At 39.4% G+C, this 15,395-nt stretch overlaps 1 protein-coding gene across 4 annotated transcripts in view; it reads left to right on the top strand.

The window, feature by feature from the left end:
* The window catches only part of ATP7A (ATPase copper transporting alpha), a 320,386-nt gene that overhangs the window by 75,066 nt on the left and 229,925 nt on the right, over positions 1–15,395 (top strand). For 3 of the 4 annotated variants that reach the window (XM_077144963.1, XM_077144964.1, XM_077144961.1), the window contains exon 2: positions 2,037–2,117. The exons of the other annotated variant lie outside the window; for it this stretch is intronic. In XM_077144963.1, coding sequence (XP_077001078.1) covers positions 2,094–2,117 — 24 coding nt within the window. In that variant the 5' untranslated portion in view covers positions 2,037–2,093. The remainder of the gene's footprint in view (positions 1–2,036; positions 2,118–15,395) is intronic. 4 annotated transcript variants of the gene reach the window in all.

Below are 15,395 nucleotides of genomic sequence, written 5' to 3'. Positions count from 1 at the left end.
CCTCAATCCTGAGGCTTACTCTTGTGAAGCTCAGGTATGTAGCAGAGAAGCTTAGACTACCTATAGGCATGCCTAAAAGTTACTTCTGGGGGACCTCTGTTCTTGCCCAGATGTGGCCTCAGTCTCTCTAAGTCCAACTCTGCAAGTGAAATCATTGCCCTCCCCCCTATGTGGGACATGACATCCAAGGGTGAAAGTCTCCCTGGCAACTTGGGAGATGACTCCCAGGGATGAATCCAGACCTGGCACCGTGGGATCAACAATTCCATCCTGACCAAAAGGGGGAAAAGAAGTGTAATTAACAAAGTATCAGTGGCAGAGAGAGTTCAAATAGAGTCGAGAGGCTACTCTTGAGGTTGATTGTACACAAGCTTCAGTTAGACCTTGCTTCCTATCATAACCTGCCAACCCCCAACCAAGACCATTTCAGCCAGTCCTAAAGAACACTTAGGGCAATATATAAGATTCCATAAGTGTTCCAGGCACTAGAGTAACTTTCCAGAAATCTGCAACCTCCAGATGGGTTCCCTGGTCCAGATACATCCTGAAACTTATCCCAGCCTCTCCAGAACATCAGATAATTACATCTCCCTACCCATATTAATGACACATCCTTCCAATATCAAAAATTTAGAATTGCTATAGCCCAAACACCCCTAAAGAGAGGTATGCAAAGATGAAAGGTGACGGTGGAGTTATACAGAGAAGATAGGATTTAACAAATGGATATGAATGCTGAATCATTAAATTGATATCTCTTTTAGTCTCCAGTATCTTAGAGCAGCTAAAAGTAAAAACCTAAAATTGTGAAATTCTAACCCATGTCAAAGTCTGAAATATATTCTACAACTAATTGTTGTACTGTGCTTGGAAATGTATAGTTTTTTGTATATATGTATTATTCACAAAAAAAGAAGGAAAAAATTCTATTGTGATGATAAAAAATATTTAAGCCCTCTAGCCTCCTACGTACTGAAGCAGCTAGAAGGAAAAATGCAGGAGGGTCATCAAGTAACCCATGACTAATTCTTGGAGCTTTCCTGTAACTACTTGTTGAAGAGTGCTTTGAAAACTATTTCTTTGCTTTGTATATATGCTATACTATACAGTAAAAAAAGTTTAAAAAATATATATTGGTTTCTATTGGTGACAAAGTCCAGGTTCTCTTTCTACTACTGTGATTTGGTGCCTATGTTGATACTTGGATGTTAAGTTAGGGTCAGTAAAGATCTAGTTTATTCCCTTGGACTCCAGAATATGGTCAAAGGACTCCAAATAAGAACTCCTGTCAGTATCAATACCAGTGTGGACGCAAAGTGTGCTTGACTGTCAGGTCTAAGGGTCCAAAGACCTGCCTCTGGAAGGTTCTGGACACACCTTTCTTCCCATCTTGGCCCATTTCCTCTCCCCACCAGTGAGAGTGGTAGGGACCTGTACAAGAAAAAGCCTGCCAGCACATACCCAGAGCAGGCTTAGATTATTTAGTTTAGCAACCACAGAGCTGTACAACAAATACTGAATGCAATATTTTTAAAAATAAAAATGCAACAAAAAACATGATGAACAAAATGCCAAAATTTTAAATAAAAATGGAATCAACACATTATAATGATATTTATTTTAGCCTCCAGTACCTTAGAGCAGCTAGAAATAAAAACCTAAAACTGTGGAATTGTAACCCATACCAAACTCTGAAATCTGTGCTACAACTAATTGTTGCGATGTACTTGGACATTTATTGCTTTATGTATATATGTTATTTAAAGAGAAGGAGCAGTATAACAGAGAAGATAGGATTTAACCAATGAGTTTGACTGCTGAATCATTATCTTGATATTTCTGTTGGTCTCAAGTGTCTTGGAGCAGCTAGAAGAAAAAAATGAAAAAATCATGGGACTGTAACCCATACCAAACTTTAAAATCAGTTCTGTATTTGCTTGCTAAAATGTACTTGGAAATTTATTGCTTTTTTGTATATATGTTATATTTTACAATACAAAAAACAATAAAAAAATATATATATGTATTTCTTCTAGCCTCCAATGTTCTGGAACAGCTAGAAGGAAAAATCTGAGCTGATGTTATGATATCCCATGACAAACTCCTGGAATCTGTCTGTAAGTACTTGTTAAAGAGTGCTTTGAAAACTATTGTTTTTTTCTTTCTTTACTTTGTATGTTTGTTATATTATACAATAAAAAAAAGTTTAAAAAAAATAAGCTCCTCAAAAAGAAAAGTCCAGTACTAGATGACTTCATAAGTGAACTCTATCAAACACTCAAGAAAGAAATAGTGCCAATCCTGCTCAAACTCTTCAAAAAAAATTGAACAGGAGGAAAGGCTACTTAACTCATTCTAAGAAGCCAACATCACCCTCACCAAAACTAGGCAAAGATACTACAAGAAAAGAAAATTACAGATCAATCCCTCTAATGAATATAGATGCAAAAATCCTCAACAAAATTCTTACAAATCAAATTCAACTGCACATTAAAATGAATATGCACCATGACCAAGTGGGATTTTTTATTCCAGGTCTGCAAGGATAGTTTAACATAACAAAATCAATTAATGTAAAACAACATATCAACAAATCAAGGCAGAAAAAAACACATGATCATCTCAATTGATACAGAAAAGGCATTTGACAAAATTCAGTATCCTTTCTTGATGAAAACACTTCAAAGGATAGGAATAGAAGGGAATTTCCTCAACATGATAAAGGGTATATTATGAAAAACCCACAGCTAACATCATCTACAGTGGGGAAAGACTGAAAGCTTTCCCCTTAAGATCAGGAACAAGACAAGGATGTCCACTGTCACCACTGTTATTCAATATTGTGTTGAAAGTTCTAGCCAGAGAAATTAGACTAGCAAAAGAAATACAAGCCATCCAGATTTGAAAGGAAAAAGTATAACTCTCAGTGTTTGCATATGATATGATGCCATAGGTCGCAAACCCTGAAAAATCCACAGCTAAGTTACTACAGCTAATAAATGAGTACAGCAAACTTGCAGGGTACAAGATCAATACTAAAAAATCAGTAATGTCTCTATACACTAGTAATAAGCAATTTGAGGAAATCAAGAAAAAATTCCATTTAAAATTCCAACCAAGATAATAAAATATTTAGGAATAAATTTAAGCATACAAAAGGCCTATACACAGAAACCGACAAGAAATTGCTGAAAGAAATCACAGAAGACCTAAATAAATGGAAGGGTATACCGTGTTGATGGATTGGAAGAATAAATATAGTTAAGATGTCAGTTGTACCTACATTCATTTATAGATTCAATGCAATACCAATTAAAATCCCAAAAACTTCCTATGCAGAAATAGGAAAACCAATAAGCAAATTTATTTGGAACAGTAGGGTGCTCTGAATAGCTAAAAATATCTTGAGAAAGAAAAATGAACTGGAAGGTCTCAAACTACCTGACTTTGAAACATCTAGTGAAGCTATAGTGATTAAAATAGCGTGGTGCTGGGTGGTGCGACAGTGTTTCAGTGGCAGAATTCTTGCCTGCCATGCCAGAGACCTGGATTTGAGTCCTGGTATCTGTCTATACCAAAAATAAATAAATGAATAAATAAAGTAGCATGGTACTGGCATAAAGATAGATATATTGACCAATGGAACCAAATAGAGTGTTCAGATATAGACCCTTTCATCTATGGACCATTGATTGTTGATTAAGGAGTCAAATCAATTCACCTGGGATAGAGCAGCCTCTTCAATAAATTGTGCTTGGATAACTGGCTATCTACATGCAAAAGAATGAAATAGGATCCATATCTCACACCTTATACACAAATTAACTCAAAATGGATCAAAGACCTAAACATTAAAGCTAAGACCATGAAACTTTTAGAAGAAAATGTAGGGAAATATCTTATAAAACTTGTAATAGGAAGTGGTTTCCTATATCCTACACCCAAAGCACAAACATTGAAGAAAGAAACAGATAAATGGGAATTCCTCAAAATTAAACACGTTTGTGCATCTAGGAACTTTGTCAAGAAAGTGAAAATACAGCCTACACAATGGGAGACAGTATTTGGAAACGATATATCAGATAAAGTCTCTATTATCCAGAATATATAAAGAGATTGTTGAACTCAGCAACAAACAGACAGACAACCCAGTTAAAAAATGGGCAGAAGACATGAACAGACACTTCTCAGAAGAGGAAATACAAATGGCTAAATGACACATGAAAAATTCTTAAAATTCACTGGCTATTAGGGAAATGCAAATCAAAACCACAATGAGATATCATCTCACGCCCACCAGAATGGCCATTATCACAAAAAAGTAGAAAAAGGTAAGTGCTGGAGGAGATGTGGAGAAAGAGGCACACTTATCCACTGTTGGTGGGAATGTCAAATGGTACAACCACTGTGGAAAGCAGTTTGGTTTTTTTTTTTTTTTACACAGCTGTAAGACAGAATGAAGTCATGAAGTATGTAACAACATGGATGGATCTTGAAGACATTATGCTGAGTGAAATTAGCCAGAAACAAAAGGACAAATACTGTATGGTCTCACTGATATGAACTAATATTAATGAGTGAACTTTGAGAATTGCAGTTAAGAACACAGGTTATCAGGAGATAGAAATAGGGTAGAGAAGATGGCAGTTTGGTGAGGTGTGGGATTTAGTTTGTCCTCCAGAGCAGCTTGTAAGTAGCCAGGAACAGTACAGAACAACTGCTGGGGCTACATTAGTGACTGGACACACAGCGTACCCATCTGGACGAGCTAGACCGGCTGCAAGCCCACCCAGAACTGAGTTTCCCAAGCTGTGGAGCCGGTGCCTCTCCCTCACAGGCTGCTTCCCAAAGGGGAAAATGCTCATCAAACATTCTCCAGGATAGATCATATACTGGAGCACAAAACAGGCTTTTATAAATTTAAAAACATTGAAATTATTCAAAGCACTTTCTCTGATCACAGTAGAATAAAGCTCGAAATCAATAACCACCAAAGAATGAGAACTTTCGCAAATATATGGAGATTAAATAACACACTCTTAAACAACCAGTGGGTCAAAGAAGAAATTGCTAGAGAAATCAGTAGCTATATGGAGATGAATGAAAATGAAAATACAACACATCAGGATTTATGGGATGTGGCAAAGGCTGTGCTGAGATGGAAATTTATTGCCCTAAATGCCTATGTTTAAAAAGAAGAAAGAACAGGGGTGGTGCACTGATGGCTCAGTGGCAGAATTCTTGCTTGCTATGCTGGAGACTCGGGTTTGGTTCCCAGAGCCTGGCTATACAAAAAAAAAAAAAAAAACAAGAAGAAGAAGAAAGAACAAAAATCAAGGGACTTAACTGCTCCCCTGGAGGAACTTGGAAAGGACAGCAAACTAACCCCAAAGCAAATAGAAGAGAAATAAGAAGGATTTAAACAGAATTAAATGAATGGGACAACAAAAGAACAATAGAAAGAATCAATAAAACCAGAAGTTGGCTCTTTGAGAAAAGCAATTGAATTGATGAACAACTAGCAAGGCTGACATAGGAAAAGAAAGAGAATGCAGGCAGACAAAATCACAAATGAGAGGTGGATTGTTACCACAGACCCTGAGGAAATAAGCAAAAATTATAAGAGAATACTGTGAACAACTGTATGCCAACAAACTAGACAGCTTAGATGAAATGGAGAAATTCCTGGAAACACACGAACAAGCTACACTGACTCAAGAAGAAATAGAAGATCTCAACAAATGAGTCACAAGTAAAGAGATTTGATCAATCCTCAAAAATCTTCCCTCAAAGAAAAACCTAGGGCCAGATGACTCCACAGGGGAATTTTATCAAACATTCCAAAAAGAACTAACACCTGTTTTGCTCAAACTTTTCCAAGAAATTGAGGAAAAAGGAACACTACCCGACTCATCCTATGAAGCTAACATAATTTTAATTCCCAAACTGGGGAAGCGTGCTATAAGAAAGGAAAACTGCAGACCATTCTCCCTAATGAACATGCACGCAAAAATTCTCAACAAAATATTAGCAAATCAAATCCAACAGCACATTAAAAGAATTATACACCACGACCAAGTGGGGTTTAATACCAAGAATGCAAGGATGGTTCAGCACAAGAAAATCAGTTAATGCACTGTACCACATTAAAAAAACGAAAGGGAAAATCACAAGACTGTCTTAATTGATGCTGAAAAAGCATTTGACAAAATCCAACATCCTTTTTGGATAAAAACACTTCAAAATGTAGGAATCAAAGGTATTTTAGTTTGGAATCTGCTAGAATAGAACAGCTTTTATAAAGGGGTATTTATTAAGTTGCAAGGTTACAGTTCTAAGGCCCTGGAAATGTCCAAATTAAGGCAAGGTTATGAAAATGTCCAAATTAAAGCACCAAAAAGAGGTTACCTTCACCCAAGAAAGGCAGATGAAGTTTGGGGTTTCTCTCTCAGCTGGACGGGCACGTGGTGAAGTCTGCCAGTTTTCTCTCCTGGCTTCTGGTTTCCTGAAGCTCTCCCAGGGGCGTTTTCCTTCTCCATCTCCAAAGGCCCCTGGCTGTGTGGGCTTTAAATCTTTTTCCAAAATTGTTCCATCTTAAAGGGCTCTAGTAAGCAACCCCAGCTTGAATGGATGAAGAGACATCTCCATGGAAACATAATGAAAAGTTTACCACCCACAATTGGGTGGGTCATGTCTCCATGAATGATCAAGAAGCTCCCACCCAGCAATATTTAATGAGTATTAAAGGACATGGCGGCCCCGCAGCAGCCGACCCGCCCGCCCTCCTCTGCCCTCTTTGTCCGCCGGCCCGCCGGGCGGCGCCCACGCCCTGCAGCAGCCGACCCGCCCGCCCTCCTCTGCCCTCTTTGTCCGCCGGCCTGCCGTGCGGCGCCCACGCCCCGCAGCAGCCGACCCGCCCGCCCTCCTCTGCCCTCTTTGTCCGCCGGCCCGCCGCGCGGCGCCCACTCCCCGCAGCAGCCGACCCGCCCGCCCTCTCCTCTTCCCCCTCCTGCTCCGGTGGCTCTCCAACCACCACGGTGCCCTCTTCCGCCTTCACCGGCTCCTCCGCCACCAGCCTCGACAGTCTTGCCACCCTCACCTTTCCTCCTCCAGAACAGCTACTTGGGGAGTGGAGACAATACAGAGCAGCTCCCGGAGCCACGACCGAGATCAAAGGGACGGCGTACCCCATCCTGGAATGGCTGACTGTCTGGGAGAACCAGCTCCAGTGAGATCACCGAGGGGCGCGGGTTTTCCTGGGCGGGACGGCAAGCGGCCGGAGTCCCTCCCTTCCTCCTTCCCAGGCCAGCTGGCAGAATTGGGCAGGCGGTCCCCTTGGGCCGCGACGGCTGGCGCCCACACCACGCGAGGCCCCCTGCACCAACTGAGAGAGTTGGGTCGAAAATCCCCAGACTGCAGAGAATGGTGACCAGGGGGTCCCTTCCAAACATGTGACTCCCCGGTCCGGCTGGGAACAGTGCACTCTCCTGGGCTGCACAGCTGGTGCCCTTCTGCCACGCTTGGCGCCCCGGGCCGACTAGGAAATTCGTTTGGGCGCTCTCCCGTGCTGCGGCGGCCGGCGACCCTCCCCGTGTTCGGACCCCTGGGCCGGCTGGCACTCTTCCAAGACGCTTTGGCTGCCAAACCTCCCCTACGGCGAGAGTTTTCCAGAGTTAAAGGACCCACAGCAACTTTTACTGGTGGAGCCTGTAGACAAACGTGTGCCACGAGCGCCACCTACTGAGCAGGATAAGAAAAACAGAACCCAGAGATTTCACGGAAAAATTTTTCAACCTGTGGGGTCCAACACCCAGGGAAATCTGACTAAATGCCCAGACGCCAGCAGAAGATAACGGATCACGCTCAGAAAATTGAAAATATGGCCCAGTCAAAGGAACAAACCAATAGTTCAAATGAGATACAGGAGCTGAAACAACTAATGCTGAATATACGAACAGAAATGGAAAACCTCTTCAAAAACGAAATCGATATATTGAGGGAGGACATGAAGAAGACATGGGCTGAACATAAAGAAGAAATAGAAAAACTGAAAAAACAAATCACAGAGCTTATGGAAGTGAAGGATAAAGTAGAAAAGATGGAAAAAACAAAGGATACCTACAATGATAGATTTAAAGAGAGAGAAGATAGAATTAGTGATTTGGAGGATGGAACATCTGAATTCCAGAAAGAAACAGAAACTATCCAGAAAAGAATGGAAAAATTCAAACAGGGTATCAGGGAACTCAAGGACAATATGAACCGCACAAATATACGTGTTGTGGGTGTCCCAGAAGGAGAAGAGAAGGGTAAAGGAGGAGAAAAACTAATGGAAGAAATTATCACTGAAAATTTCCCAACTCTTATGAAAGACCTAAAATTACAGATCCAAGAAGTGCAGCGCACCCCAAAGAGATTAGACCCAAATAGGCGTTCTCCAAGATATTTACTAGTTAGAATGTCAGAGATCAAAGAGAAAGAGAGGATCTTGAAAGCAGCAAGAGAAAAACAATCCATCATATACAAGGGAAACCCAATAAGACTATGTAGATTTCTCAGCAGAAACCATGGAAGCTAGAAGACAGTGGGATGATATATTTAAATTACTAAAAGAGAAAAACTGCCAACCAAGACTCCTATATCCAGCAAAATTATCCTTCAAAAATGAGGGAGAAATTAAAACATTCTCAGACAAAAAGTCACTGAGAATTTGTGACAAAGAGACCAGCTCTGCAAGAAATACTAAAGGGAGCACTAGAGTCAGATACAAAAAGACAGAAGAGAGAGACATGGAGAAGAGTGTAGAAAGAAGGAAAGTCAGATATGATATATATAATACAAAAGGCAAAATGGTAGAGGAAAATATTATCCAAATAGTAATAACTCTAAATGTTAATGGACTGAATTCCCCAATCAAAAGACATAGATTGGCAGAATGGATTAAAAAACAGGATCCTTCTATATGCTGTCTACAGGAAACACATCTTAGACCCAAAGATAAATATAGGTTGAAAGTGAAAGGTTGGGAAAAGATATTTCATGCAAATAACAACCAGAAAAGAGCAGGAGTGGCTATACTAATATCCAACAAATTAGACTTCAAATGTAAAACAGTTAAAAGAGACAAAGAAGGACACTATCTACTAATAAAAGGAACAATTAAACAAGAAGACATAACAATCATAAATATTTACGCACCAAACCAGAATGCCCCAAAATACGTGAGGAATACACTGCAAACACTGAAAAGGGAAATAGACACATATACCATAATAGTTGGAGACTTCAATTCACCACTCTCATCAATGGACAGAACATCTAGACAGGGGATCAGTAAAGAAATAGAGAATCTGAATATTACTATAAATGAGCTAGACTTAACAGACATTTATAGGACATTACATCCCACAACAGCAGGATACACCTTTTTTTCAAGTGCTCATTGATCATTCTCAAAGATAGACCATATGCTGGGTCACAAAGCAAGTCTTAACAAATTTAAAAAGATTGAAATCATACACAACACTTTCTCGGATCATAAAGGAATGAAGTTGGAAATCAATAATAGGCGGAGTGCCAGAAAATTCACAAATACATGGAGGCTCAACAACACTCTCTTAAACAACAAGTGGGTCAAAGAAGAAATTGCAAGAGAAATTAGTAAATACCTAGAGGCGAATGAAAATGAAAACACAACATATCAAAACGTATGGGACGCAGCAAAGGCAGTGCTAAGAGGGAAATTTATTGCCCTAAATGCCTTTATCAGAAAAGAAGAAAAGGCAAAAATGCAGGAATTAACTGTCCACTTGGAAGAACTGGAGAAAGAACAGCAAACTAATCCCAAAGCAAGCAAAGGAAAGAAATAACAAAGATTAGAGCAGAAATAAATGAAATTGAAAACATGAAAACAATAGAGAAAATCAATAAAATCAGAAGTTGGTTCTATGAGAAAATCAATAAGATTGATGGGCCCTTAGCAAGATTGACAAAAAGAAGAAGAGAGAGGATGCAAATAAATAAGATCAGAAATGGAAGAGGTGACATAACTACTGACCTCACAGAAATAAAGGAGGTAATAACAGGATACTATGAACAACTTTATGCTAATAAATACAACAATTTAGATGAAATGGACGGGTTCCTGGAAAGACATGAACAACCAACTTTGACTCAAGAAGACATAGATGACCTCAACAAACCAATCACAAGTAAAGAGATTGAATTAGTCATTCAAAAGCTCCCTAAAAAGAAAAGTCCAGGACCAGACGGCTTCACATGTGAATTCTATCAAACATTCCAGAAAGAATTAGTACCAACTCTCCTCAAACTCTTCAAAATAATCGAAGTGGAGGGAAAACTACCTAATTCATTCTATGAAGCCAACATCACCCTCATACCAAAACCAGGCAAAGATATTACAAAAAAAGAAAACTACAGACCAATCTCTCTAATGAATATAGATGCAAAAATCCTCAATAAAATTCTAGCAAATCGTATCCAACAACACATTAAAAGAATTATACATCATGACCAAGTAGGATTCATCCCAGGTATGCAAGGATGGTTCAACATAAGAAAATCAATTAATGTAATACACCACATCAACAAATCAAAGCAGAAAAATCACATGATCATCTCAATTGATGCAGAGAAGGCATTTGACAAGATTCAACATCCTTTCCTGTTGAAAACACTTCAAAAGATAGGAATACAAGGGAACTTCCTTAAAATGATAGAGGGAATATATGAAAAACCCACAGCTAATATCATCCTCAATGGGGAAAAATTGAAAACTTTCCCCCTAAGATCAGGAACAAGACAAGGATGCCCACTATCACCACTATTATTCCACATCGTGTTGGAGGTTCTAGCCAGAGCAATTAGACAAGAAAAAGAAATACAAGGCATCAAAATTGGAAAGGAAGAAGTAAAACTATCACTGTTTGCAGACGATATGATACTATACGTTGAAAACCCGGAAAAATCCACAACAAAACTACTAGAGCTAATAAATGAGTACAGCAAAGTAGCAGGCTACAAGATCAACATTCAAAAATCTGTAGCTTTTCTATACACTAGTAATGAACAAGCTGAGGGGGAAATCAGGAAACAAATCCCATTTACAATTGCAACTAAAAGAATAAAATACCTAGGAATAAATTTAACCAAAGAGACAAAAAACCTATATAAAGAAAACTACAAAAAACTGCTAAAAGAAATCACAGAGGACCTAAATAGATGGAAGGGCATACCATGTTCATGGATTGGAAGACTAAATATAATTAAGATGTCAATCCTACCTAAACTGATCTACAGATTCAATGCAATACCAATCAAAATCCCAACAACTTATTTTTCAGAAATAGAAAAACCAATAAGCAAATTTATCTGGAAGGGCAGGGTGCCCCGAATTGCTAAAAACATCTTGAGGAAAAAAAACGAAGCGGGAGGTCTCGCGATGCCGGACTTTAAGGCATATTATGAAGCCACAGTGGTCAAAACAGCATGGTATTGGCATAAAGATAGATATATCGACCAATGGAATCGAATAGAGTGCTCAGATATAGACCCTCTCATCTATGGACATTTGATCTTTGATAAGGCAGTCAAGCCAATTCACCTGGGACAGAACAGTCTCTTCAATAAATGGTGCCTAGAGAACTGGATATCCATATGTAAAAGAATGAAAGAAGACCCGCATCTCACACCTTATACAAAAGTTCACTCAAAATGGATCAAAGATCTAAACATTAGGTCGAAGACCATAAAACAGTTAGAGGAAAATGTAGGGAGATATCTTATGAATCTTACAACTGGAGGTGGTTTTATGGACCTTAAACCTAAAGCAAGAGCACTGAAGAAGGAAATAAATAAATCGGAACTCCTCAAAATTAAACACTTTTGTGCATCAAAGATCTTCATCAAGAAAGTAGAAAGACAGCCTACACAATGGGAGATAATATTTGGAAATGACATATCAGATAAAGGTCTAGTATCCAGAATATATAAAGAGATTGTTCAACTCAACAACAAAAAGACAGCCAACCCAATTACAAAATGGGAAAAAGACTTGAACAGACACCTACCAGAGGAGGAAATACGGATGGCCAAGAGGCACATGAAGAGATGCTCAATATCCCTGGCCATTAGAGAAATGCAAATCAAAACCACAATGAGATATCATCTCACACCCACCAGAATGGCCATTATCAACAAAACAGAAAATGACAAGTGCTGGAGAGGATGCGGAGAAAGAGGCACACTTATCCACTGTTGGTGGGAATGTCAAAGGGTGCAACCACTGTGGAAGGCAGTTTGGCGGTTCCTCAAAAAGCTGAATATAGAATTGCCATATGACCCAGCAATACCATTGCTAGGTATCTACTCAAAGGACTTAAGGGCAAAGACACAAACGGACATTTGCACACCAATGTTTATAGCAGCGTTATTTACAATTGCAAAGAGATGGAAACAGCCAAAATGTCCATCAACAGAAGAATGGCTAAATAAACTGTGGTATATACATACGATGGAATATTATGCAGCTTTAAGACAAGGTAAACTTATGAACCATGTAATAACATGGATGGACCTAGAGAATATTATGCTGAGTGAGTCCAGCCAAAAACTAAAGGACAAATACTGTATGGTCCCACTGATGTGAACGGACATTTGAGAATAAACTTGAAATATGTCATTGGTAACAGAGTCCAGCAGGAGTTAGAAACAAGGTAAGATAATGGATAATTGGAGCGGAAGGGATACAGACTGTGCAACAGGACTAGATACAAAAACTCAAAAATGGACAGCACAATAATACCTAATTGTAAAGTAATCATGTTAAAACACTGAATGAAACTGCATCTGAGCTATAGGGTTTTTTTTTACTATTATTACTACTTTTATTTCTTTTTTCTATATTAATATTTTATATCTTTTTCTGTTGTGTTGCTAGTTCCTCTAAACCGATGCAAATGTACTAAGAAACGATGATCATGCATCTATGTGATGATGTTAAGAATTGTTGAGTGCATATGTAGAACGGTATGATTTCTAAATGTTGTGTTAATTTCTTTTTTTTTTTCCTTTCTTTCTGTTAATAAAAAAATTAAAAAATTAAAAAAAAATCAATTTAGAATCATAAAAAAAAAAAAGGACATGGCTATTCTAGGGTATTACAGATTCAAACCAGCACATTCCACCCTTTGGACCCCAAAAGGACATGCTCTTTCGAAGTGCAAAATACATTTGTTTCATAACAATGTTAGAAAGCCTTAAACCATTTCACTAAATACAAATACAGCACAGTCAGAAACAGTACAAAATCTTATCAAAGTTAGTTACAACCATGTCTGTCCTAAGGCAAAATTTTCTGGCTCTGGACCTGTAAACTCAAAACAAGTTATTTGCTTCCAACATATAAAGAAGGGACAGTCATAGGGTAAATTCCCCCATTTCTATTGTGAGAAATTGGAAGGAACACAGGGGTCACCAGACCCAAGCAGTTTCGAAAACCTGCAGGGCAAATTACATTAGATTTCAAAGTATGAGAGTCATTTATCTTCAGGATTTTACAAAGCAACAGTCTCACCCTTTCCAATGGCTTATGCAGCGGCCTGCCTCTATCTGAATGCAACCTCTGGGGACATTGGGGAGACCACCTTTTTCTTGACTCCACCCTGTCCAAGCATCGGGGCCTCACCTGGGCTCTCTGCCATCTCCAGGACACATGCTCAACTCCTCCATGTGGTGGCAGCCAGGCTCTCCCCAATCCCCAAGGAATGTGCTCTACCCTCTCCAAGGCCTGAGGCTGCACAACTCTTCACTGCAATGAGGTGGAAAGCCCACCCTCTCCCTTCTGCAAACTCACCCTCTCCAAGTGCATGGGTGGGTCCACTCTCCTGGCCAGAGATTTCTTTTTTTGGGGGGGGCCTGAGATTTCTTGACTTCAGACCTTAGTATCCATGTTTCTTCATTTGAAGACATTTTACCTTTACTTTGTTCCTTTTCTGTGATATTTAGTCCAGATTGGGAACAGTTCCATTTATACAGATCCCACAACACTTTGGTTGGCTTTTTATGCAATATGCTCAGATCTTGTCCATCAGACAAAAGGAGTTTCCACAAGTCCTTCCTGAATAACTCCATTTCCAATCCTCGCTTTTTCTGTAATGGTTGACAGTGTCCATGTTTGGTTAAATCCTCATGCGGGACATTATTCTCTTAGGTCTGCATTTCTGAAAGTCTAGAGTTTTCCAGAACATCAATTTTTGGCTTCTTTGTACCCAAGAGTTCAGTTCTCAGCTTCTGTCTTTACTGGCGCATTTCAGTATAAGTTGCAAGGATAAACCAGGCCACACTTTCCACAATTAATTTAGTAATCTCTTCTGCTAAATATCCAGGTTCATGGCTTTTAAAATCTGTGTTCCAGCCACTAGTCAATTTTGCCACATTATCTGCCATTTTAAAAGAAGGATCACCTTCCTTTCAGTTTATAATAACATATGCCTCATTTCTGTCTAGAGCCTCATCAGAGGTATCTTTAGAGTCCACGTTTCTAACAACAGTTTCTTCAAAACATTCTAGGTGTGCTGGTTTGTAAGGATGTATGCCCCCTAGAAAAGCCATGTTTTAATCAAAATCCCATTTCATAAAAGTACAATAATCCCTGTTCAGTACTGTATGTTTGAAACTGTAATCGGATCATCTCCCTGGATCATGTGATTTAGTCAAGAGTGGTTGGTTGTTAGACTGGATTAGGTGATGACATGTCTCCACCCATTTGGGTGGGTCTTGATTGATTTACTGGAGTCCTATAAAAGAGGAAACATTTGGGAGAATGGGAGATTCAGAGAGAGCAGAGAATGCTACAGCACCATGAAGCAGAGAGTCCACCAGCCAGCAACTTTTGGAGATGAAGAAGGAAAACGCCTCCCGGAGAGCTTCATGAAACAGGAAGCCAGGAGAGAAAGCTAGCAGATGACACCATGCTCACCATGTGCCCTTCCAGCCGAGAGAGAAACCATGACTGTGTTCGCCATGTGCCTTCTCACTTGAGAGAGAAACCCTGAACTTCATTGGCCTTCTTGAACCAAGATATCTTTCCCTGGATGCCTTTGATTGGGTATATGTATAGACTTGTTTTAATTGGGACATTTTCTTGGCCTTAGAACTATAAACTAGCAACTTATTAAATTCCCCATTGTAAAAGCCATTCTGATTCTGGTATTTTGCATTCCGGCAGCTAGCAAACTTGAACACTAGGCCTTCTCTATCAAGCTCCTCACAGCTCTTCCAGAATCTTCCCCTTTCCATTTAAAAAAAGCCGTTCCACCATGTTTGGTATTTGCAAACCACAGCAACACCCCAAATCTCTGGTACCAAAATCTGTT

This window comes from Tamandua tetradactyla, chromosome X, assembly GCF_023851605.1.
Source record: "Tamandua tetradactyla isolate mTamTet1 chromosome X, mTamTet1.pri, whole genome shotgun sequence".
Taxonomy (NCBI): domain Eukaryota; kingdom Metazoa; phylum Chordata; class Mammalia; order Pilosa; family Myrmecophagidae; genus Tamandua; species Tamandua tetradactyla.
The sequence above is the reverse complement of the archived record's forward strand: the minus strand, read 5'-3'. Positions and strand labels throughout refer to the sequence as shown.